We start from the raw sequence: 26989 nt of genomic DNA, 5'->3' as shown, positions 1-26989 counted from the left end.
AAGCTTGATAACATGGGTATGGCTGCAATCTTATACTCACTTCCAGGTACATAAACTCAGTAGGACTTATTTATGGGTAGATAAATATAAGATTGCACTATATAGAAATCATATTTAAAAGTGGTTGGTGTGCAAATATGCACTTAGACATTTAGGTGAGTATTTAGGATGTTATTATAAGGGCAGCTGATTGCTCTAGGCAAGTAAATAGCTACTCTCATTTTCAAGACTGCAATTTTGATCTCTAGGCTGGACATTTGCCTGTGCAGTTATAATGCGAAATAGCACATTGCACTAATCAGGCCAAATTTCCACAGAATGTGTGTTAGGGAACAACCACTCATGCAGTTATGTAATGTCCATTTGCTCTATGGAAACATGACTAAAATACCTCCAAGCAATGTAAAGGGGTGAGGTTTTAACCTCCAGTATATACTTGAACAGCAACACCACCACACAGAAGTTCTTTAATTATGACATACGTTTTATTGACATTGATATTTGCTTCTAGTTTGAACCTTGGTTGGCTACTGAAATTAATAAATGGTATTCTGTGACAGCACAGCCTCTCTAGCAAATACATTGATAACACAGCACTCTCCCATGAAATCCTGTTGAAGCTGATTCCCATAACTGCCAACTGCTTCTCTCTTTGTAGAATTATTCTGAGTGGGAAATGAAATTTTACTATAACAGAATTTAATGGGAAATATTAGCTAATTGTTAGTGCTGGTTTATTTCTAAAGTACTCAACATAAAGACTATAAAACTGTGAATGTAATTGTGACTTCCTATATGGATTCAAGACAAGAAAATTAGAACTCAGCTATAGCCATTTGAATAATCACATCTGATCTGCATTATTTATTAGTTATTACATGCTCAAGTGATTCAAGTTTGTACATTGCCTAATTTCATTTCAAAGCAAACATAATGTACTTTTCAGGCATTTTACATCTTTTTCTTTTGGATTGGATTAACACAATATCTCTATTTCACATATGAAATAGAAGCCAGCTGATTCGCAATTTAACCAGTACAAGTTTGCCACCCTGAGCATCCCTTAAGATGAGAATACTAGATTTTCCCAAACAGGAGATATGAATTGCCTGGCAGAGCTTGTAGCCAAGAGTAAGTGGACAAAAGGAAACAGAAATTGCACCAGCTTGCTCAAAACATAATTTGATTCTCTGTTTGGATGGGGAGGAGGAGAACTCTTAAGGAAACAAAGATAGGGTCCAAAAATTAAGAGTGCTACCTTCAATGTTAATTGGAGAATGATTGGTTAACTCTGTCTCTGGCATAGTCAATATACAGACGGGAGAACTGGCAGTGTTTGACACACCTACAACATCCCTTATTCATCCCTTCCTAAGTAGGCCCATTCCCATTTGGAGGACCGCGGATGGATTCATCTCAGAATGGGTTATTCATAACTATTCATGTTCTAAACCAAGGGGTAGCCAATGTGGTTCCTCCAGATAGTATTGGACTACAACTTTCATCATCCCCAATGTGACTAATAGTCAGGGTTTATGGGAGCTGTGGTCCAATATTATATGGAGGGTACTATGTTGGGCTTCCCTTAATCTAAGTGGTAAAAATACTCAGTTTTGGCCTCTCTTAATCACTATTCTACTCTTGGGCCATTCAGTGGTTACTGAAGAATTTAGCCCTGTTCTTGCTACTTCCTACTCATAAAAATTATGACCTAGCCCTTTTTGCCTTCATAACTGAAGTATTTTTTGGTAACTTTACATTTTGGTTTCTTTTTTCCATTATAATTCACCTTTGTTTTGGGGGGCAAATGTTCTCTGAATGCCAAAGGCATCCATTTAAACCAGTGGCACTGCTCCAGCTGCCCCAATACATTATATGGAGCTGCACTCATGTAGGGGCTTCTTTGCTGTTGCCTGTAGGCACAGGAATGACCTGTGCATGTAACACCTTTCCTACCTATGTGCAGAAAGCTTCCCTTCATAGAAGAGAATGGGGAAGTCCCTGTGCACATCAGACTTTTGACATACTCTATATCTCCTTATTTAGTCTTCACTAATGTGATCTAGGTAACTTGTGACTAGAGATACAGGGAAGTTTGTTAAGGATTTAGCTCCCCCCCCTCTACTTATTTTTTTGGTCACAGATCAACTTAGGAAGTATAGAATAAATGTTGATTACCTTCATTTTCTGCCATGAAAAGCTGGTTTGGCTTTATTCATATCACTGTAAAAACTAAACTAAAAGTATTCACACCAGCAGCAAATACATTGATGCCAACAAAAGTAGTTTTAAAAAAATCTTCTTTAAGATGCTAACAAATTTACTTACAAACACCTATATTTATTATTTCATAAATAGGCGCAACAGCTTCCATAAAAAAGATTAAATACAGACACAGTATGAAGAAACAATAATACATAGCTGTATGTAAAGGTTATAATTTAGATGTTTCCAATCTGTTTCAGCATCTAATAAAATATCAAGAAAGCATTTGGCCATTTTATACATAAGAGGACGTAAATGACGTTTACTAACCATTACACATAAAGTGATAAAAAAGCAGTTTTAGGCAGTACAAAATAAATGTGTTTGCTCTTTTCCCAACACTAAACTTTTTTTTGTATAACTAATGACAGAAAGCCAATTTCTGTTTAATTAAATTCATTTGGGAATAATTTTCCTTTTTTCTTTCAAAGAGTTTGAAAATATAGAACTATTAGTCAGTTGCTTAAAAATGAAGTAAAAATATGAATGTTTGCCAATTTAACCCCCTTTGTGAAATCAATAAACTGGAATGAGCCAGTTTCAAATTACAATTAGCTACAAAAACATTCACATTTTATACTCTAGGAGAGTGTAACATAGATGCTATTTACAAACTTGCTATGACTGCTACATCAAGCCATTTAAAAAGTCTTTAGTAGTTTCATATAAACACCCATTATGAAAACCAATGGAAAATCCAGGACTTTTATCCAAGACATCTACAGTTGCTAAGGCAGTTACTAGCGCAGCACTTCACAGCAAAAATAAAAACCAACATAAAATCTGAATGGTCCAAGCCTCCTTCCTAAATGAAAGAAGAAAAGCAACGTCCATTTAAAGGATGCTGAAGGAGAAAGAAAAAGAAACAAGGGGGTGGAGGAAGGAGCAAGACTATTTTCCCCCCCAGAGTGAATGACCCACCAGCTTAAATAGTCCTAAGTGCTTAGCAACTTATATTTTCTAAATAAATGCAGAACTGCCTTGACTGCATATAGCAATCTGGGATGAAAAGACTTCCCTGCATTCTTCAGTGGAAAGAAGAGGCGCTTTCCCAAACTGTTCAGGTAAGGTACAAAGCTTTGTCCCTCTGCATGGCCCTGTTCAGAAAGAATTTGGGGGAGGGGGAGAGAAAAGAAAATTACATTTAATGTTGACATTCAAAACCACATGTTAAGCCTTGAGATTGGTGTTTTTATATCGTAAGCAGGCCAGAAGTGTTAGCAAAGTGTGGTGTAGTGGTTAAGAGCGGTAGTCTCGTAATCTGGGGAACCGGGTTCGCGTCTCTGCTCCTCCACATGCAGCTGCTGGGTGACCTTGGGCCCCACTGACCTCACAGAGTGTTTGTTGTGGGGGAGGAAGGGAAAGGAGAATGTTAGCCGCTTTGAGACTCCTGAAGGGGAGTGAAAGGCGGGATATCAAATCCAAACTCTTCTTCTTCTTCTCTTCAAAGTCCCCCAATTTTGGGCCAAAGACAGGCATGCAATTCTAGCCAAGGCTCCAGGGAGCACCTCAGCCCAGCAGAGAGTAAGCCTGTGCCCCTTTATAAACCAGCCTGTCTGATTGCCCCTTCCCACCAGAAGTCTTTGAACATAAATGCTCTGGACACAAAGCATCTTTGCTTGGCTGTGCACATGAAAACAGAAAAGCACATGCTCTTTCTAATGCTGGGGAAACTCTGGCCCTCCACATGTTGTTTGGACTATCATCCCCATCACCCCTGACCAATGGCCATCCTGTCTGGGGTTGATGGGAAAAGCACCCTGGTCTGCATTTGGCAGAGAAGAGCGTCCAACAACATCTAGAGGGCTACAGCTTCCCCATCCCTGTATTAGACATGTTTAATATTCTTCCTTAGTTAAGCAAGTTGACCAATATCCCAGAACCCTATCACTTTAGAAGCGATGGGGTACCGAGTAGGAATGGCTGCTGTGAGGAGGAAAGGGTACCTCGGGTTACAGACGCTTCAGGTTACAGACTCCGCAAACCCAGAAATAGTACCTCAGGTTAAGAACTTTACTTCAGGATGAGAACAGAAATCGCATGGTGGCGGTGCGGCGGCAGCGGGAGGCCCCATTAGCTAAAGTGGTATCTCAGGTTAAGAACAGTTTCAGGTTAAGAACGGGTCTCCAGAATGAATTACATTCTTAACCCGAGGTAGCACTGTATTGGATAAGGAGTGTGTAGTCTGCAACCACTAGGAGAAGTGCAGAGAGAAGAAACGCCATGGTGCATCTGCGGCAGCACAACTGGGTGCCTTCATCTGCCCCAGCTGCAACAAAACATGTCTCTCTCATATTGGTTTCTACAGCCACTGTAACCTTCCAGCAGGTTGACTTCATTCCCCAAATGTGCACTTCTTCATTGTCTCCCGAGACAGACAGCTGCCAACAAGTATATGGCTATCAAGGTAATATTCTCTTCTGTTTACTGTAAGTGGTTGGACACAATTTTCCATTTCTCTCATTGATTTCAGTGGAGGGCGAGTCTTATTTGCAATTAATTATCTGCAGTACTGCAGCCCTTGTTCTCTTAAATAACAGTCTCCCTAATAGTAAAATATATTGGTCTGATGTAAAGCAAGCCACTGCTTGTTTATTATTATTTTCACTAGACATCTGTTAGTAACCAAAGGCATCAGAACCCTGTAATCTGAGCTAGATGATAAATATAAAAATAGATGCCACAATTGTTGCCCAGCTTTTGTCATAAATATTACTCAACACAAGGTGGCATTCACTGGCTGCTCACCCATTACTGCAGTAATCATTATTCCAGTCCACACTCTGTGCTGGGGGATTTCTGCACCCTGAACGAACATACTCCATCGCTTGGGTAACAACTTGCGCAGCTGTAGATGTTGGGTTGATAATATTCTGGTAATCAGGCTGGAGAGTAAAACCCTAAAAAAAAAAAGGGGGGGGAGAGAATTCAAAATAAGGTTTGCAGATCGAAGTTAACCTCTTAACTGAAAGTTCTGACAAAGTACCAATGTTGTACTTCTACATTTTCAAACTTGAAAAAAGAAAGAAAAGGAAATAGAAGGATGCTTGTGCTTTTCCAAAAGGACAAAAACCACACACATTTTTTTTAATTGGTTGAGAAGAAATGCTAGATAACACACTGCAATAGTGTAGAACTCGGAGACAAAGAACAGAGACATTTTAAAACCATGAAAAACAACTCATTCAACACGGGAAAATAAAAGAAAGGTCTGTGTGTTTCTTACAGCTCGTATTTCGATTCAACCCAAGGATACACTATTAGTTAATTCCAAGAATATGCAACAGAATCTTTTTGAAGGATGCAGGCAGCAGGTGGCTGAGTGTTTTATTAGACTACACCTATTCACAATTATTGTTCTCAAACCCCTTTTATTTGGTTCAGTCACAAAAGGACCATCTGCTCCTTCTTTTATTTGCACTTCTTTCTCAACTACACAAAAATTCAGCTAAGGCTTTTTAACAGTTGTTGGACTAATGTAGCAAAAGCAGCATAAAACCCCAACTTGCTGTTGTTTTCAGCCAAGAGTGAGAATGCCTAAATGCTGTTTGCCAAAATCAGCAGAGTAGATCAGATTTTCAAGAATGGTATGCATTGATTTGCAGTACAGTATTTAGCTTAAATATACAGAGAGCATTGCTGAAAGGTTAGAAGCACTTTTTGTGCAGAAACACTATTATACACCCACCAATTTTGACTAGAAGAGAACAGAGATGAACCTCCCGGTGACATCAGAAGGAGGTACACTAACTAAAATAAAGGTTCCATTTTGCTACGTAGAACCTATCTGGTTGAAATGGTACATTTTATGACCCTTGTTTGCATTTGGCAAATACAATAAATGCCTAGTTCAAACCAAGAGGTTAACATATAAATGGAGAGTTGTTAGAACACAGTGGCTTTTCCTTTTGAAATCCCATTATTTAAGTCTGCTTGATGTAGTGGTTAGAGTAGATGGTAGACCAGGGCACAAATTCCCACTGGGTGACCTTGGGTCATTCACTGTCTCTCACCCTAGCCTACCTCATAGGGTGGTTGTGAGTATAAATTGAGAAAGGGAAGAATTATTTGCAGCACTTTGAGATCCTTGGAGACAAAGTTGAAATATACATGTAATAATAAATATTAAAAAAATAAAGTTCATTATTAACAAACTTGGATCCACTTTTCTACCATAAGATGAAATCTAATGTTGCTACCTAAAATATAGGATTGGTGCAGATGTAACTGTGGTTCCTAAGCGATATTCAGAAACCATCGCTGAGAACTAGCACTCCCATTTCACAGATCCTCACTTCCCTTGAGCAAATTCTCTCTTAAATAGTTCACTGGCACTAAAGTCAAAGTAACATTATGGCTATTTATTTATTTAAAATATTTTAGTCCCACCCTTCATCCAATGATCTTAAGGCAGGTTATGCTTCTGTTAAAATCACAGTCAATAAAACAGAAAGTGAAAAGAGCAGATAAAAGCAACGATAAAACCAGCATAACAGAAAACCTCAAAGAACATCTCATTAGAAGCCGCCATTCTGTCTGACCTGGGTGGCAGTGGCTCTCAAGGGTTTCAGACAGGGAGTCTTTCTCAGCCCTACCTGCAGATGCTGGGAACTGAATCAGGGACCACCTGCATACAAAACAGATGTTCTACCACTGAGCTACGGCCCTTTTCACTGCAGTGCCAGACTAAAATGCCTGAAAGGATTTGTGAAAGAGATATATGTTTACATGGCACTGGAATGCTAACAAAATCAGCACCCGTTGTGCTTCCAGGAAGAGGGTATTTCACAACCACCACAGAAAAGGCCCTATCTCATGTCACCACATGGTGTATCTTCCTTTGGTGGGACTCTAATGATGGCACCTTATAAAGGAGGCTGATAGAGGGAGAAACATGCCTTCATATATTTGGGTTCCAATGCATTTACAGCTCTACATGTTAGCACCAGCAGCTTAAAATCAGCTCAGAAACGTATAGGCAGGCAATAAAGATCTTTCAGTTTTGGTGTTACATGGTCCCTTGTGGTTGTCACAGACCACACTCTGCCAGACGTATTCTGCCCTAATTGAAGTTTCCAGGTCATTTTTTAACGATATCCCCCATGTAAAACACATTACAGTAATCCAGATGGAAGGTTACCAGAGCATGAGTCACTGTGACTACATTATCTATATTCAGGAAATGCCATAGCTGTTAACCAGATTTTCCATTTGACCAGTCTTTGAGATTGCTATCTGAAGTGGGTCTCAGAAAACTATGTTTCTGAAGTTTTCAGAATACAAATCTGCCTATCTCATAACGCACTAATGTCTTGCAAATTGAATGTAATTTGTCTGAGAAGTCCTCTTGCAATTCAAAATGTAAAATGAGATTCTTCACATACACAAAAAAATGCTTTCCGTTTATGTCTAAACCCTGAGCACTAAGTTCTGCTCAGGCAGAGCTAAGCATTGTCTCTAAAGGATTATTTTTTAGGATTTGGGGTGGAGGGCTATGGCCTCAACCAAGTACATGGATGCTCCTCCAATCCTAATGACCTATAGATACGCCTTCTCTCTCTAGCCTCCATTTTCTCCATCTTTTAAGCTTATGGTGAGACCAACAGATCCTTGCTGGTCCAGAACCCTGTTTCCCACAACAGCCAAGCAGAGGCCTCTGCACATATACCGTATTTTTTGCTCTATAAGACTCACTTTTTCCCTCCTAAAAAGTAAGGGGAGATGTGTGTGCGTCTTATGGAGCGAATGCAGGCTGCACAGCTATCCCAGAAGCCAGAACAGCAAGAGGGATTGCTGCTTTCACTGTGCAGCAATCCCTCTTGCTGTTCTGGCTTCTGAGATTCAAAATATTTTTTTTCTTGTTTTCCTCCTCCAAAAACTAGGTGCGTCTTGTGGTCTGGTGCATCTTATAGAGTGAAAAATACGGTAATCTAATTGCAACACTTGCCTTTCCCCCAAAGCAGCAGTACTTCCCCATGATTGCCCATAGTCCAGGAAAAAACACCCTTTGCTCGCTTTGTCTAAAATGTCACTAGTTCACAGGACATGGCACTAGTGACATTTTAGATAAATGAAATATTTTAGATAAATGAAATAAAACCAAGTGTTCAGGCAGTTAAGGCAAAGCCAACATTATGGGTTGAAAACCCTTTTTTTTATATAAAAAAAAATCAGTTTTAAAATATTCTCCAGTGACTCTATGGAACCAAGTGTGTGGAATACTTTGTCCAAGGCTACAAATGAAGTCAAATGGACTAGTAACCTGATCCAATGATTCCTTACTTCAAAATAAATCCCCAATTTCAATTAGGGGTTACACATGCAGAAGATACAGCCTAAATCAGAATACTATTCTGTGCCTGCTTTGTTGACTTGTCTACAAGCTTCTACATGCTCATCTATAAGCTTCAACCCTCAGACAAACAACAACTGTCTCACTAAATTGTGATTTTAGTATTCTTAAGTCAAAGCATGTACTAAAGCTGACAATGCAAATGGAGCCTATATTTCGTATAGTATAGCTCCTTCAGCTGTCAAGTGTGTGATTTGATGTTTATATTGGAAGTGCTTTGGAACTGTCTAATTTGAGGCTTATATTGGAACTGTCAGCTCTGATTAGTGGCTTTTCTTGAATTTCGACTAATGGCTCTTACTTTCGTTTGTTTTTCCTATGTACAAAAGCAGTCACAGTTATGGATACTGATTGAAAACAACAAGGAACAAAATATGTCATACCATAATTAATAGTTCTTTGAACCTTGGGTTATCAGGATTCCTTATTAATGAAGGCTCCCTTCTCCCCTGTTACAAACCAACAAAACAGATGTAGGAGCTTCCCACAACCCAGGAAATCATGTTGCTGTTCTAATATTTGCCGAAAAGGTTTAAGCCAAAGCTAACAAAATATAACTGAAGAATTTTAGAATTGCAAAGCTAACAAAAGGCCAAATTTCTTGGCTACTGTTTCAAGCAGTCTATAATATTCACTGGACGCTTGTGCCACTCTGATGCAGAATGGCTTAAATAGAATTTCATGTAAGGGTTTTGCAAACAACAATGCAATAAAAAATATCAGAAAATGGATGCTCTGTGGGCTAATGAGACAATGCCAAATGTTTTGCTTTGTAATGCTCAAGATAAAATCAGCAACTGTTTTGCAACATGCCTCGAATTTTAAGTTTCATTTTCTTGCGCCAGATTGAAATAAAAATAGGGGACTTGATAAAGATTAATTTGATGTCAGACGGGACATTTGCTCTTTAATTAGATTTCTGTATCCCTAGCTGGGGTTTTTGTGTGCGACTGTAGCAAGTACTAAAAAGCCTGCAGCAGAACCTAAAGTGCGATCCTCATCTCTACACTTTACCGGGAACTAATTTCATTTCCTGCCTGTCTGGAGAGGTATTTTCAACAGGCATCAATGTTTTTGTCTTCACAACTGATTTATTCATCAATCTCAATGTGATGTTTTTTAAACCTTTAAATTGCATCCAAATCCTAAAGCATCTGTTTATTACACAAGGAAATTGAAAATATGTCTGTGTGATATCATACAAAGATTTTCCCTTAAGGTTATAAGGACAGTTGACAGATATTAATGATTCCCTCTCCCCATGCCTGTTAGCCACATTCAGAAACATGGTACGTGGGGGGAAATGGAGGGCAGGGAAAATAAAGAGTGGTGAAAATGCAGCATGCCCGAGAACTGACGGGATAAAAACAGATCGGAAGAAGTGAAGCTGCAATGTCTGAAAAGGCCACCCATGTGATCACATTGCAACGGAAGTGATAAAAATAAAGAATGGAATTGTAGGCCTTCTATCATGGTAACATAGAAAAACAACAGCTTAGTAGATCAGTACTTCTATCTCTAGTTCAACACAGCCTTCCCCAAGCTGGTGACCTCTGCATGGTGTGGAACTACAGGTTCCCTCATCCCTGACCAAGCTGGCTGAGGCTAATGGTGGAAGTTACGGACCAAAACATCCAGAGGTCACCAGCTTGGGGAAGGCTGGTGTGACAGAACAGGAGAATGAACAGCATACTAGCACTATGAGGATAGAGGTATGTGATAGTTACCACTCATGTAATAAATGACAAAAAGCTGTATGAAAGAAGTCTTTCACAGGGCAGGCAGGCAGTTTGGTCTTACTGGGATGGGTGAGAAGGGAGTTGGCTCAAGATCCATGAACTTCAGTATTCTAGGAAGTTAACCAGAGTGCTTGCAAATCTTTGCAAACACACAGTAGACATTCAGTAGGTAGACTTTGGGTTCCCTATACACGACTTTTGTTCTGTTTTATTGAAAACAGCAATGGAGTTTCATTGGGACTGTTGATTCATTTTATGAGTATATATCACTCATTTTAGGAGTATCTGTGTTACCAAAAACCAGACAGTTACACACATAATGGCAACAATGTTTCTGTTACCAAATTCTCTAGAAGATGTGGGGAAATGGTATGGTGTGTTGTTTTTTTAAAAAAAAATTGTAGTGCTTTTTGTTTTCAGTGTGAACACAAAATTCCTGTATAAATGTCTTGTTAGCCTATGAAAAATAAAAAGAAATGTGACTAATTTAGCTAGACTTCATTTAGGTTGCATTTTTCTAATGAAGCTCATGATTTAGAAGGTAATATCTGACAGGTGACCTGTGAGAAACTTCTGAGAGGGGCAATGAATCTAAGTGAATGAGGAACATAATGGGTTCATTATAACATATATAAGTTAAAGCACATTGGGAGGAAATAATTGGGGAAACCTTCATATATTGAGAATCTAAATTAACTGACACCACTTAGGAAAAAGCTCTGGTCACCTGAGTGCACACTAAATGAAAACATCTGAATAATGCCTAGCATTGAGGGCAGGGTCACAAAAGTCCACAAACAAGATGCTACTGATTTCATACTGCAATATAAATTGATGGTATGCCTCTTATAACCTGTCTTTTAATGTTAAAAAAAAAGTATATCAGAAAGAAAAGACTAAGAGGAATATCAAGTGAAAATAATGGAGTTCTTTCATTTTGGGGCCGAGGAACAAGTACTTTGATATTCTAGTTGAAATAACACAATGTAGAATAAGGCCCATCTGAACTTTACTATGCATTTCCCCCTGACTGGGTGCTTTCCAGAAGTTTTGAATTTCAGCTGCCATCAGGCCCAGCTTGCACAGCCAATGGTCAGAGATATGGGAGCTGTAAGCTTAGGGGAAGACTCCTCTTAAGTGTTGTTGATGAATAAAAAGAATAAAACACGGTACTGGAATTCAGAATGATTAATGGTATGAATCATAGCTCTAATTGCCACAACATTTCTCTCCTTTGTTTGCATAAGTTCTAATAGCATTCACATACACACCAGAAATGGACAGGGGAAGCAAGAGCGCAGAACCTCCTGGCATCTCCCTACTTCTATGCAATGAACTAGCTCACTTGTTGCTATCACAAAGGAAGTAGCATGGTTGTGGGGCATCAGGACTTTGATACATGCATTGCATGCAGAAAGTCCCAGGTTCTGTTCTTGGCATCTCCAGCTGAGGGTCTGGAAAGGAAGTGCTAGTCACAGTGAGCAATACTTGGGTAGACAAACTAATGATCTGACTCAAGCTAAGGCAGCTTCCTGTGTTCAACAACGCTACAAAGCGGCCACAAGCTTGGAAGAAGATAGGTTCACATACAATAACCAGCTAAGCTTTTGCCTTGCTCATGCTAGCCTGCAAGTTGTCTACACGTGTTTGACTTTTTATATGGTTAGAGAACAGGAACCATCTGGTTTTCCTCCATAGGGAGAAGCAGATTTCTGGGGATCATAACTCGCAGCTGCAATATGAAACCTGGAACTCTAAGCCAATGCAAAAATGGGAAGTAACACAAATATTAATGCATCATCAGAGATTAAAAACACAGGTAGGACTTACTTGTTGCATTGTAGGTGAATGCAAAGCGGACTGGACCTGCATTGGTAGCTGGTTCCCAATGGACTGCTGCATTGTAAGTGGCTGGTGTTGTTGTATACTGAGGTGCGGGTGAAGAGGAGGACTCATCTGAAGGGATGGAGGTGGAGACACAGCCATATTGGCTATGGAAACAGTCACTGGCATTTGGCTGTTAGGCTTAGGTGCTATATTCCTAGGAATATTGGGATGTATGGCTGTTATGTGAGGATTCATTCCTCCTTGTTGGTGGTAATGGGAACTTAGATACAATGCCGAATGAGGCTGTGTAGATCCATGGAATACTGACTGCTTTGTGTTCATCATCTGAGGTTGCTGGGATACCTTAACATCCACAGGTTCATTGTAGCTCTGTTCAGAAAAAAAATAAAACAAAAACACCAGACAATACTTAAAGGCTGTTAGTGCTGTAAGCATTATAGCCAAAGTGAATGAATGCATGACATGGTTACGAATGTACAAAAGGCCCTGCTGAATCAGAGCAAAGGGCTGTCTAGTCCAGCATTCTGTTCTCACAGAGGCTAAGCAGATGCTTATGTAAAGACTAAAGCAGGGCTCGACTGCAACAAGCTCTTAGTTTCTTCTGCTTGCCCAAATGTAAAATAATAAAAGACACAGCAATGGAAACCTAAAGGCAAGTCAAAACAAGAAGTTGTACATGACCTTGAAAACAAGAGCCTGGAATTAGACAAACATTTTCCTGTCATGAATATGTCCAGCTATGTAACATACCACTTACTGACTTGCATGATGTAGTTACTACCTCTGAGAAGGCATGCAAATGCATCCTTAATATTTTTTCTCTCTCCCTGACCCCATTGTTTTCCTCCTACTATCTCTTGCCTCTGCATTCACCTTCATTCTCATTGAGTTGAAGTCTTTGGGCTCACCCACATTTCTGTTTGTGCCGAGCCTAGAAAGCACAAGTCCAAGCAGTTTTCTGCTTGAGCCACGCTTTCTAGATATGGGTCCGAGCAGTTTCCCCCTCTCAAACCCGCTCTTTAGCGATAGATCAGAACAAATGGCAATCTGGGGAAAACTGGAATTGCTGTTTGCTCTGACTGATCACTAAAGAACAGTTTTCCCTGGGAGAAAGCAGTGGGATAAGAGGAGGCATGGCCAAGTCCTTACTGTTGTTTCTACATTCTGTAGCTGATTTGCATATGAATCCTTGCTCATTCCAGGTGGCCCATTGAGAGGCATTGAGTGGTAGATGGAAATGAGAGAAAGGGTGGGACAAGAGCAGATGAAGTGCCTAGGTGAGCATCTCCGCCAAAGTATGGCCAAGGGCACTGAGAAAGGAGGGGGACATGGCTTTTATTATTATTACTTCGAAAAGAAAAGTAATGAACGACTGTTCAGTAATTATCACATCACTATTTGTGAATGACATTGTGATACTGACTACACTACTGTTTGTAGACCTCTTAGAGGTTCTACTTACAATCAAGCAATATATAAAATTTGTTAAATAAAATAAGTAAAAACAAACCAAGACTTGTGTTTAGAGGGCTTTTCTGCAGCTACACAGAAGCTCCTTCTATAGATCTCAAGCAGGATGAAGCAGACTCATTGCCGAACGCCTGTGGAACTGATATGGGACATGGGACCTGTGGCCTTCCAGGTGCTGTGAGACTCCAACTCCATTGAGCCCAGAAGGATGGGAGTTGCACTCCTCATCTCTGCCCTAGAGAGAAGTCTATGCAAGGTCTCAGAAATTACCTGCAGCAGGCTCAGCTCTACTAATTCCAGGTCATCAACCCAATATACATTTATGAACACAAAGTTATCCAGCAACATTTCTTTTAAAAAGAAACTTTTTGGAACAATCAGTGGATAACTGTGTTTCCCAGTAACTTCCATATAACATATATATATTTAAAAGTTTATTTACATCAGTTTTCCCCACAGTCATTTCATCAGAGCTGACTTATAAACTAGATGTGCTCACATAAATGCAGCAAAGAGCAAGAGATTAACTCCCCCGGGGCTTGCCAGTGGATATGTACCTGAATAATAATTCATCTCTTAGGGAGAAGTTGAATGAATAACTAGTGGAAGGTGAAACATGCCAGGGAAAAAAGAGAGAGATAAAATGTTCCTTTGAAAGAAGGCAGTACTATGTCAAAACAAGAGTTGGAAGATGCATATATGCCCTTATTCTATAACCTCCATGTCACATTTCCTCCATTTACAAGTCAAAATAAGTTTAACGTTACTCCAGGCACTCTGGGGTCACTGGAGCCTGTGAAGAACCATTTGTATTCCTTTTGATGTATGCACCATCACCACCAATCAGCCAATATGCACATTACAGAAATTGGTTCATTATGCGCAATGATATACAATGAAAAAGATGATAACTTCATTTGCCCAAGTCAAGCTGTAGTAATGATGGCAACAAAAACATATTTTCTCCAGTAAACTGAGCAAAATTAAATGGAAATGATAAAGGGAATTTAATTCTCGGCGCATAGGTAAGAATATGCGTTCCACCTGCACCCAATGTGATATACTACTCCACTTGCACACAGAAAACCCAAACACAAGGCAATAGATTTAAAATGTAGCTCTATTTTTTTATTATTATTATTACGGTGGCATAAAAGAAATGTTGGACCATACTGAGTGGGAGTCATTTTCTTTCTCAGTGTGAAGGGTTTTAACGTTCTCTAAAGCTCTCTTAAACTGAGTGGGAATTGACTAATAGCATTGTTTCGCTGTTCTGGTGTTATGTACCCCACTAGGGTGGGGAACCTTCTTCAGCCTTAGAACTGCATTCCCTCAAATGCAACCTTATTGGTGGGGTGGAGGCATGCACTTGTGGTGGGTGTGGCAAAATATGTGTGGTCAGACACACTCCACTCTCCATACAGGCAAGCAAGAGTAATTATCACATTCTAGCCACGTAAAAACACTAGAAGAGGAAACAGGTGAGGTTCAGTGAAGAGTGCAGCTTGGCAGAGTCTCAGGGGCTAGATCAGGCTTCCTCAACCTCAGCCCTCCAGATGTTTTGAGACTACATTTCCCATAATCCCTGACCACTGGTCCTGCTAGCTAGGGATCATGGGAGTTGTAGGCCCAAAACATCTTGAGGGCTGAGGTTGAGGAAGCCTGGGCTAGAGATAGAATTACCAGCCTGCCTGGTTGGGTTGGATGTTAATTGTTCTCTGAGGAAGTTGGGCGAGATGACCCCTGGGGTCCCTTCTAATGCAACAATTCTATGATCCTAGACCCCTGCCTCTTTAGGCTGCAGCCAGCAATGGAGGGCTGGAGAAAAAGCAGGGAGTGGTGATGGTAGAGAGGAGATGGGGCCAAGAATCCAGAGTACCAGAGCTAGGAAGTGACAGATTAAGGATGCTGGGACCCAGGCATTGGAAGTGCAGCATCAGTGATGGTGTGAGGACATTTGTTTGAAAGCTGAAAGGTTTTACCAGCTTAAGGGGAAAGACTTCAGTGGTTCAGAAAGCGAAACTTGTTACTAAATTTGGAAAGAAAGACCTGTCTGGTTTATTTGTTCTATGTCTTTCAAAGACAGTCTAATATTTGTAAAGTGTTTAAAATATCTGTGCCAAGTCCTGGGATATCAGACTTGTAGACATGGACAGGCAGGCAGCTCTGGCAAAAGGGCAATCATAATAACAAAGTGCAAGACTTAATTAATTCATATTCTTTAGAGGACATATAGTAATATTTGCTTATATTTTTAGCTATCTAAATACTGTTATGATAATACCCTTTATTCAGGTTTCAATGGGGATTTTTATGTGTCTGCTGATTTGAATAACGATAGAGTTTTACAAGGAATGAAATTATCTACATACATGCTTTTATAAACACTGGTTGAGTTATATTTTTACCTGTTTATATCTTGGATCATCTCATATATCTATTTTCTTTTATTCATAATAATATATGTAGATTCTTATGTAAATATTTGAATAAACAGATTATAATATTTTTAAAAGAGTCTTGATGCCAGTTGGAGTGTGGACTCAACATCCTGCACCTGAGTCCCAAAGTAGCCCCCTAACAAATGTAGCTGTTCTCCAAAGGAGGAGGCGTAATGCCTAAATCATTCATGAAATGAATGTTACATGTTAGATACTATATTTGATTGCATGTAGAAGGGGCCCCAGTTTGATCTAAATAGCACATTATATCTTTTGAAATAAAACGAGGCATGTTTTATATCCTAAGCTTCTAGAGCTGCCTCCATAAAATACTTTATAAATATCGACTCAACAGGTAAACTAACATATCTACTATCAGCTTGAACACAAAAATGCCATGTTAAGCAATAAAAGTGCTTGTTTTTTAACATTCAAAATTGCAATTCACAGCATTTTAAATAAGGCTATACAATTTGCTATACAAACTACTAGCAAAAGTAGTAAAAGTTGCAACTAAGGGCAATGCAAAAGCTTAGTCAGTATTATAAATAATATCATAATCTGAATAGCATTATAAAAAAAGCTTTGTAATGTGATTTTTTACTTTATATATTTATTTCCACACACATCAAACAGCTTGACTGTAGCCCCATTAATTTCAATAATTCTAAGACAGGGGAATAGGCTTTGAGAAAAGCTCTAGCAAACATTGTAATATATTTAATGGAGACTAATGTACATTTGTATCATCAATTCCAAGTGAACAGTGGTCACCTTTTGGCAACTGGTAATCCTAACAAATAAAATAAAATAAATCTAGAGTATTGAAATATCAAATTTTAGACTCATCAGCATGAAAACACTTCTCATTTCAAGCCACTGTAGTTGAATATATAGGACTTTCAAATATGTTGTTAAGACTTGCTGCACCAGCATACGGATGCTTACAATGGGTTACATAGATAAAGGATAACATGTAGGTACATTTATTTCGGGGGGGGGGGGGAGAAAAAGAGAGAGAGAGAGAGAGAGGAGAAAAATGGATTGGATCCAAACTGGAAACACAGCTTCTCTTGTACACCAATCCTTCTCTATATACCCTCTGCACCCCGACTCCTGAAGGTCAAGGAACCCTTTGGAACAGCATTGGAAAAGGCGCAGAGGGATGCAGCAGGAGGAAGGTATTGGCAGAAACTGAAGGGTGGAGAAGCTACCTTGCCTTTTCAAAAGTGGCTTTTCCATTAGTACAAGGCACTAATCCAAGCCCATGCCGTGTACAACTAGTCCATTTGTCACCTACAAGGTGGTGATCATGTTGTACAAGTACACGCAAACTACTGGAAATCAAAACAGCCAGTTACTGGTTGCGGTCCAACTTTCCATTGGCAGACGTAAGATTTATCAATAGTCAATTTTATATTTCATTTGTGGTCCTGCTCATGCCTCTGAGCTATGGAAATGAAAGGGGGATAGGGTTTGCCATCTAGCATAAACAAACAGCTGTTTGTATTAAGCAGCAATTCCCAGAATTAACTTAAAAGCTTAGAGAAGCAATAATTGTTGTTTACATATTAAGCAGCTGGACAATAAAAAAATATGGCTGGAACACCTATAATCCATCCAATGCCTATTTATTTATTAATTTATTATTAAGGTTTACACCCGGCCATTAAAAAAAACAACTTATCAGGGTGACTTTCAATATTAAATATTAAAAACATGTTACCTTGGATACAAGGCTTGCTCTGTATGCAGCTAACTGCTTCAGATATTCCTTCTTTGCAGCTTCAGTTTTCTTTTTATACACCTGAAAAAGAAGGAAGAGTGGCAAATCAGCAACTAGGCTTGTTGGGCTATAAATTAAAATATCATAACCTGCAATATTTACACTGCAGCAGCAAACTTCCCTATTCTCTTTATCTTTTTTACCTTGCAAACTTTTGCTTGTTTGTTAACTAAGCAAGCAAGATAGCAGTTGAAATGTGAAAAACAATGCTCAACACTATCCACATGACAAAAACACCATAATCCAATTAAAAAATAAAGCTAAAAATGAATGGAGAGTGAATAATAATTGTTTTTTTTAATGTGGTTGATCAAAGCTACTATATTTTGAGAATCTTTTATTACATTAGGATGAACATAATGTTCTCATATATTTTTGATGTATATTACATTCTGTATTATGTATGCTTTTGTAGTTCGCCTTGAGACATTTTATATTGTAAATGATGAATAAATGCAGTAAGAATAATAATATGCAATTAGGATTAGTTTGGTTTACTCAAACTCCGATTTTATGTTACTGTCATCTTGTAGAAGCTCCTTGAAATGTTTCCTGCATGGGAGGGGCTCTGTGGAGTGGCAAGAGTCACTTGGGCTGACCTACAGTTCACTCTGATCACTTGGAGCATGTATGTTTTCATGCCACAGATTCCTGGCAGTGGCTGGCACTGGTATATGGCCATATAACCTGCCACAGTGAAGTATTTCCAGCAATTACTATATGGTGGTCTTTATGAAAGAACCTCTCTTGGGCTGACCTAAATTAAACAAGTCAGATCCTGACCACATTTAACCACACATTTAGTCCTACATAAATTTCTGGGACACATTAGTCATGACTAAATGAAGTCCTATTGATCTCAAGGGGACTAATGTGTAACTAGCTTGGTCTGGATCCCATCCAATAAGATTGGGTATGACATGTTGACTTGCAAAGGCAAAGAGGGCAAAGTTCATCATGTCTCTGCACCTTCTTCTTTCAACTGTCAGAAATATCAAGTCAGAACAGAACTAGCTGCCCTAAGAAATAATTTGTGTGGCCATTTTGAGATGCTAATTAAAAAGTGGTAAGATTATCACCTGAGGTACTCACTCATCTCCACAGAGTGGGTACTGCACTCATGTAATAAGGAAGCCATGTCTGTTGAACTATGGTAGCTATTTTGCATCATAAGTCACCTATCTTATAAAAATAGCAATAGGAGCTGCTAATGTCAGAATAAGAAACATCTCCAATCTAATTACAAACTTGCAAATCGTAATACTGAAGTTATCTGTGCCCATTTATGTTGGAACTTAGTCATGGCTATCTCCTGGTTGATTTTCATTTATTGGCATTATCAACATGTAGGACCTACAACAAACCGTTGCAGTGTACAGAGCTCCCGATCAGTGATTCAGCCAGCTAGCAATGCCCTCCACCAGACTCCATTCCACCCTTCTCCCATACATTCCTGTTTTTCTTCCACAATAGACAGTCAGCATTCTATGGCCAATAAGCTTTTTATTGTACTTTTGTAAATGTTTGTGTTTCTCAGAAACTCCATATTGTGTAGGGATATAGTGGAACCTTGGGTTACAGACGCTTCAGGTTATAGACACTTCAGGTTACAGGCTCCGCTAACCCAGAAATAGTACCTTGGGTTAAGAACCTTGCTTCAGGATGAGAACATAAATCGCACGATGGTGGCGCAGTGGCAGCAGGAGGCCCCATTAGCTAAAGTGGTACCTCAGGTTAAAAACAGTTTCAGGTTAAGAACGGACCTCCAGAACGAATTAAGTTCTTAACCCAAGGTACCACTGTATTGCCATTTTGGATATATAAGTCAGAATATTCACCTCTGAATGTCAGAAATAGAGTGAACTATTAATTATTATTAATATTTACTATTTCTACTAATATTATCATTTATGCACAGATTCTTACCGAGCTACATGGGCATACACAGAGCCAGAGAACTAAAGAACACCTGGTGGATAAAAAACCCTCAAGAGATCCAGCACTTAGCAGGCACTCATGACGCACAGAGTTTATTTAAAGCCACAAAGACCATCTATGGGTCAATAAATCATGGCATTTGCCCCCTATCCTCAACAGATGGTACCACACTTCTAAAAGATAAGCTATTGCACGAGCTGGAAAGAACATTAACAGCATCTCCTTAACTGCAATTCCCCCATAGCTGCTGAAGTCTTCTCACAAATTCCGCAAAAACAAATTAGAGATGAGCTTGCAATATCTCCAGATCTGGGAGAGTTGTGTACAGCTATTAACCAATGAAAAACAACAAAGCCAGTGGACCTGATGGGATGCCTGCCGAAGAGGGCAGAATTAAACATGCACACAAGCTCACAAGCTCATTAAAAAAAATCTGGGAGATCCCAGCAGACTTTAGGGATGCAAAAATTATCAATTTCTTTTTTTAGAAAGGTGATAGAACAGATTGTGGAAACTATTGAGGCATCTATTTATTAGCTGCAGCAAGCAAAATTCTGGCAAGGATCTTATCTTCTAACAATATCTGAGGCTATGCTTCCTGAATCCCAAAATGGTTTTCAACCTTCTAGGGGGAACAGTGGACATGATTTTCACCACACGACAGCTACAAGAAAAATGCAGAGAGCAAAACCAACCCCTGTATATGATGTTTATTGACCTGACTAGGGCCCTCAACACTAAATTGTAATGCCCTGTGGACTCTCCTTCTGAAATTTGGCTGCCCAGATAAATTTGTGAACATCCTTCAGCTCCTCCCTGATAATATGACAGCAACAATCGAAGATAACAATGGCTCTCAAAGCAAACCATTCACAGTGGGATCAGGTGTTAAACAGTGTTGTGTTATCGCCCCAACTCTATTTATTATTTTCATTGCCATGATCCTAAATTTTGTAGAAGGAAAATTCCCCACCAGACTAGAAATCAAACAGATGGAAAGCTCTTTAATCTGAGTAGGCTGAAAGCAAAGGGTAAGGTTACTATAACTTCCATCATAGAATTTCAGCATGCTGATGACAACGTAGTGTGTGAACACTCAAAGGAAGACCTCCAAACCATCCTAAATATATTCGCAGAAGCTTATGAAAAGCTTTGGCCTATCTCTCAACATCCCAAAAACCAAAGTGCTGCACCAACAAGCACAAAACAACGGCTCTGCAGCGCCACAAATCCAACTCACTGGTGTAACGTTGGAAAGTGTCGATCATTTCTCCTACCTGGGCAGTTATCTTCATACAAGGGCCGACAATGATGCCAAAATCCAGCATTGCCTGAGCTCTGCGAATGCAGCTTTCTCTCAATTGAAGTATAGAGTGTTTGAGGACTGGGACATTCACAGGGAAACCAAAATGTTTGTTTACAAAGCTATTGTACTACCAACCTTACTATATGCTTGTGAAACATGGAGCACTTATAAATGCCATCTCCAACTCCTCGAAAGATTCCATCAACAGTGTCTCCGAAAAATTTAACATATCACTTGGGAAGACAAGCAAACTAATGCCAGTGTACTGGAAGATGCAAAGATCACCAGTGTTGAAGCAATGATTCTTCAACAACAACTTCATTGGACTGGTCATGTTGTTCAGATGTCTGATTATCGTCTTCCAAAGCAACTACTATATTCCGAACTTAAAAATGGAAACCGTAATGCTGGTGGTCAACAAAGACTCTCTTAATGCAAATCTTAAAAAATGTAGTATAAGCTCTGACAATTGGGAAACCCTGACCTGTGAGCACTCCAATTGGAGAACAGCCTTTACAAAAGGTGTCATGGATTTTGAAAATGCTGAAACTCAGGACGAAAAGGAGAAATGTGCTAAGACGAAGCCACGTTTGGCAAACCCTCACCATGATCAACTCCCATCTGGAAGCCTATGTCTCTACTGTGGAAGGATATGTGGATCCAGAATTGGCCTCTACAGTCACTTACAGACTCACTGTTAAGACCATGTTCATGGAAGACAATCTTACTTGGCTACGAGTGATTACCAAAGAAGAAGAACACTTACATACTCCTAAGTAGATTTCTAAACTGCAAAATTATTTGTGAAGTGGTGCCTCATTATTCCTATGAAATGTGCTTTATTTTATTCCATCAAAGCTGTGTTTTCAAGAGCATGCAGGTCCCTCTGATCTCTGCTGGGAAAACCCAGAGGTTGCTTAAAAGGATTAAAGATTTTGCATCCCAGGGAAACATAAGATCATAATGGAGAAACAGGCATCCTAGGATACTAAAGCTGTAAATATCGAGAGAGGAATAAATATAATAGATTGGTTCTTGCTGTGCAACGGCATGTGTGCATTCTTTTGCAATTTCTTCAGATTACAAAGCTGAGCTCATTTTGTTTCAGAAAGGATTTATAACAAGTTGCGTTTCTGAGTTGATTGTTTGTGGTTATTGCTAAAACGTATTGTTTGTTTCAAGGAAATGAAACACCCGTTAGCTGACAGGTTTTTCCCCTCCCCAGCAGCTAAAATTAAATTTGCCTGACCTGAAAGAAGAGGCAAGAATGCAAATTGCACTCTCTGTTTGAATACATCTGCATAATTGTGTTATTTCATTTTCAAAACAAAAAATAGAGCCCAATAAGAATAAAAGATCACAGAGATTTATTCCTGGCATTTCTCATTTTGTAAGTCCAATTAATAGTGTTTCTATAGAGCTTTTTATGCAAGCATGATTATGGCACCCTATCATACAAACATAGTGCCATTTCCCCTATCCAGTCATGCACAGTCTTAGGTGCTAAGCATTTCTAAGCACTTTCTGGGTTTCTTTTAAGATTGTGGTGCAATAAAACTAGTCTTAGTCTTATAGTTTAAACAGGACAACCGTGACAGGGAAATATTATGACTAAAGTGGAATAATCCTGTAGACACATGGTAGGCTCAAGTCCCAAGATTCAAATATCATGTGAAAACTCACATTTTACCACACAGTGGCAGCTTTATTTTGATACGGGTGCAGCATTCACAATAAAGGGCTATTGACTATGCAGAGTTCAGTTTGGATTGTACTTCCATGTGGTTTTGAATTGAAGGAAGTTAAAAAAAAACTGTTGGGTATCAGGGGCCTGACAGTAACTGCATTAGAAATTAAGACTTGGGAAGCCATCTCCATTTAGCTATATCCATGTACTGCAAGCATTAAACATAAAGACACGAGAAGACCAAAGGCTGATCTAGTCCACCATCCCATTTCCCACAATGGCCACTCAGATACTTATGGAAAGCCCAACAGCAACTGCTTTGCAACTGCAGTTTCCCTGCAACTGGTATGCATACTGCCTCTAATGCTAATATACAGCTGTCATGTCATGTAGCCCAGTTTGAAAGCAGCTTAGTTTGGTGGGCATTACTTCATCTTCTGGAAGAAAATTAATTATGAGCTGTGCAGAGAAGTACTTTGAGACTCATGGTCTTTCCTTCCTCATTGCATTAGCTAGATCTTGCCTAGTGTCCTTATAAGGACCTAACAGAAGCAGAAGACATCAAAGGGTGGCAAGAATACACAGAGGAATTATACCAGAAAGATATGGAAGTTACCAGCATAAGTCTGACCAAAATGTGGGAGGCAGTGGAAGACAGGAGTGCTCTGGTCCATGGGGTCATGAAGAGTCGGACACGACTAAACAACAATGACAACAACAGTGTCCTTAAACAAATAATTGATTTCACAAGTGCTTTCTTGTCTTTAAGCAACTATGGACAGATCCATACTAAGTTAGATGAACTAGATCCAACTAGTTTCAATGGGAATTACAACTTTTCCCATTGATTTCAGCTAATTTAGCCTGCATCAAACCTCAAATCTGTACAGCAAAAATGAATGTTAGAAGTTAGAAATGAATAGTTAAATTTTTTGGATTACGTTCTGAAAAGGCTCAATTCAAATATAAACTTGGGTGCTTTAATTAGTGTAACAACCAATTAGCTGTTAAAGTTGCTGAGGAAATATATGAACCAGAAGATTTAGATCACTAGTAGTTTGAATCACGATTCATACTGTTCTGATTTAATCCAATTCACCTTAACCCTCCCCAAACAATTCCCTTCTGGAGCATAGTTCCTCTTGGCAGGCTAAACCATGTTATCCATGGATACAACAGTAGAATCAACTGTGTTTAGGGCTTACTAGGCCATTTGCAAGCACCCGGGTAAAGGTGAATTGAAGAATTTCTAGTCTTATGTCTGAGCTGTAGGTGGGAACTGGTTGGCTTTATAGGCCCATCAAAGGGTTGGTATGTACAACCAATATTGACTAGAACACAAGTCTGAATGGGAATGCAATCTGTTGGCAGCAAAAGCCAGATCTTCACCTTTTGCGCCAGCCTCAGCATGCCCCATAGACTGCAGGCAGCTGGAGACACAAGATGGGTGGCAATTGCGGCACATAAAATACTTACGAAAGACAGTGTGTTCCACCCATATTCTTTTTGCAGATGCCAAATATTACAGCCCTTTAGGCATAAATGGTAGATTAAGAGACTTGCAGGTGAGAGATAATATTCACAACTGCATTTTATCAATGTGAGAATGCCTCCTTCCACTTTTGGAGAGGCTAAGCACAACCATGGCCCATTAGTGTTGGAAAAAATAGAGAATTGGAAAGACAACTAGTTAAAGGCAACCCAAACACTTGTTGTTCTTCTCTTACTACATATGGAATTCAAGCAGCCTCCTGTTTTTGTTTATCATATTACTCAGAAGCATGAAAGTGAATACATAAGTTATTTGTGCTGCTTCTTTTTATGTGCTAGGCTAGATGTTTTGCTTTTAATATTTAGTTGTAAGTCACTTTGGGTTGCCTTGGGCAAGATAAAATGACTAACTACTACTACTACTGTACTACTAATTTTAACTAACATAAAATGTAGCTCCTAGTCATTCCACATGCTGCAAGTGGGAAGGATTGGGAGTTTTTTGGGGTGTGTGTGTAAAATCATTTCTCAACATGAAGGAAAACCTGTTTAATCTTGTAGTTCTTCACTACAACTACTCAGGTTTTCTGGAAGCCCTAAAATCTCTCTCTCTCCATCCTGACCTTTCTCTGAGTGGTTTTTGTGGAAAATTTTTGTTATGTAGCTTTGGGCTAACACTCTTAAATCAGGGAGGTATAACCTGTGCTCCTCCAAATTTTGTTGCACTCTTAACTCCCATCACCCCTAGCGGACATGGTCAATGGTCAGGGGTGATGGGAGTAGTAGCCCAGCAACATCTGAAGGACCCACAGGTTTCCCATTAGTGTCGTTGATTGTTAGGATTTGATATATATATTCTATTTCTTGGATAAACTGGGCACTACATACAAAGCATAACCACATGCACTGCAACCATATACAGTGGTACCTCGGGATGTGAACGGGATCTGTTCCGGAGCCCCGTTCGCATCCTGAATGGAACGTAAGATGCGGCAGCACGTCTGCACGTGCACGGGTCATGTTTTGCCACTTCCGTGCATGCGCGCGACGTCATTTTGAGTGTCTGTGCATGCGCGAGCGGTGAAACCCAGAAGTAATGCGCTCTGTTACTTCTGGGTTGTCATGGAGCGAAACCCGAAAGCGCTCAACCTGAAGCACATTCAACCCAAGGTATGACTGTATACTATAATCACATGCTCACACATTATCTGCTGCCCCTCCCATGAATATGATTTTTTAAAAATAAAAAAAACATTTACTTTTGTTTCCCTGACCCCCCCCCCCAAGCCTAATTTTGTGTGTGTGTTTAATTACTCTGGAAAGTTCAGCTACGGAGGAAGAATTCATCCTTCCCATCTTTAATCTTCGAGAATATTGGGGGGGGGGGGAGCGCAGGCAGAAAGCTTTCAACTGGAGCCAATGGAAGGCTTTTTCAAGCCTCACTGCAGCAGCAGAGAGACATTTTAAGGGGATATAGCTGAAAAGGGAAGGGTTAACACCCAGCTGCAACCCTCGGCTGATACACCTCTGCTCCTGAACCACAATAAACTTTGGATTATTTTTTTAAGCCTCATTATGGTGAACCCGAGAATTAAGGCCTGGTGAAATGGAATATGAAGGCGGGACTCTTCTCCATGGGATCTCACCAGGACTCTCATGGGAAATTAAGCTGCAAGAAGCTTTAAAAAAATTAAATTGATGTTCATGGTAAGTATGTTAAGACAAATCACGTTTCACTTATTGGTTCATACAATTTAACCATGCTTACTGCACTCGGTGAAGCTACTAAAAGTAGAGTCAGTGGTGGTGCCTTAAATGTGAGTTGACTAATGAACCTGATGGTGATGGATGGAGAAATTGCACAGTAGTCTCACAAAGAGCTGAATTCTCCACACGTCTATTCAACACAGAAATTTAATAGGACAATTTGGCTCTTACTCAGGCAAAAACATGACTTTTGGGCTTCTTAAATACAGAGACTGTGTTTAAGGAAAGTCATCCACGACAATACTATCTTTCTTGTAAGCTCTTACTCTGCTACTACATTCAAATTCAGAGGGTTTGGCAAGCTTTCAAAGACAGATAGCAGCCCCTCATGCCATGGCATTCTTGAGGGTTGTCCAAGTGCTAAGAGTGGATTTTCATGGGGCTGCAAAGGAAAGGGTAGGGAAGCCCATTCAATGAACTGAGCTCCACTCAGTTTATGGAACTGAAGAGTTTCCATAGGCTAGAGTTTCCAGGCAGTGTCCCATCAAGGCAATGTTTAGATCCAGGCCAGCAATCTTGCTCAATCATGCTTTGAGACTTAGATAATTAATATGCTCTATATTGAATCAATAAACTAGAGGGTATTGAGGCTAAATATTATACTTGCTGTGTGATATTATTGAAGGAACATATTAAGAAGTCAATACATAATTTTAAAAGGGAGATAAATGCTCATTTTAATAAACACATTACTTCATAGCAAGAATCAGCAAGTGATTTGTTGATAGCACCAGGATTTTGCATCAATGGTGTTGGGGTGTAGGAAGTTTCAAACAGCCTAAACATAACATACTTATAATAATAATTTATTATTTATACCCTACCCATCTGGCTGGGTTTTCCCAGACACTCTGGGCAGCTCTCAACTTAAATGTGTCATCTTTCATGGAAACTATTAC

At 39.5% G+C, this 26989-nt stretch overlaps 1 protein-coding gene across 3 annotated transcripts in view; it reads right to left on the bottom strand.

Moving 5' to 3' along the window:
- Window positions 1–463: 463 nt before the first annotated feature.
- The window catches only part of TOX (thymocyte selection associated high mobility group box), a 182797-nt gene continuing 156271 nt past the window's right edge, over window positions 464–26989 (bottom strand). For all 3 annotated transcript variants that reach the window (XM_083451149.1, XM_083451150.1, XM_083451151.1), the window contains 4 exons: window positions 17842–17922; window positions 12187–12573; window positions 5014–5165; window positions 464–3362 (listed from right to left, as the gene is read on the bottom strand). In XM_083451149.1, the coding sequence (XP_083307275.1) occupies window positions 3326–3362; window positions 5014–5165; window positions 12187–12573; window positions 17842–17922 (657 nt within the window). In that variant the 3' untranslated portion in view covers window positions 464–3325. The remainder of the gene's footprint in view (window positions 3363–5013; window positions 5166–12186; window positions 12574–17841; window positions 17923–26989) is intronic.

The sequence above is a fragment of the Podarcis tiliguerta genome, assembly GCF_965153285.1.
Source record: "Podarcis tiliguerta genome assembly, chromosome: 7".
Taxonomy (NCBI): Eukaryota; Metazoa; Chordata; class Lepidosauria; order Squamata; family Lacertidae; genus Podarcis; species Podarcis tiliguerta.
The sequence above is the reverse complement of the archived record's forward strand: the minus strand, read 5'-3'. Positions and strand labels throughout refer to the sequence as shown.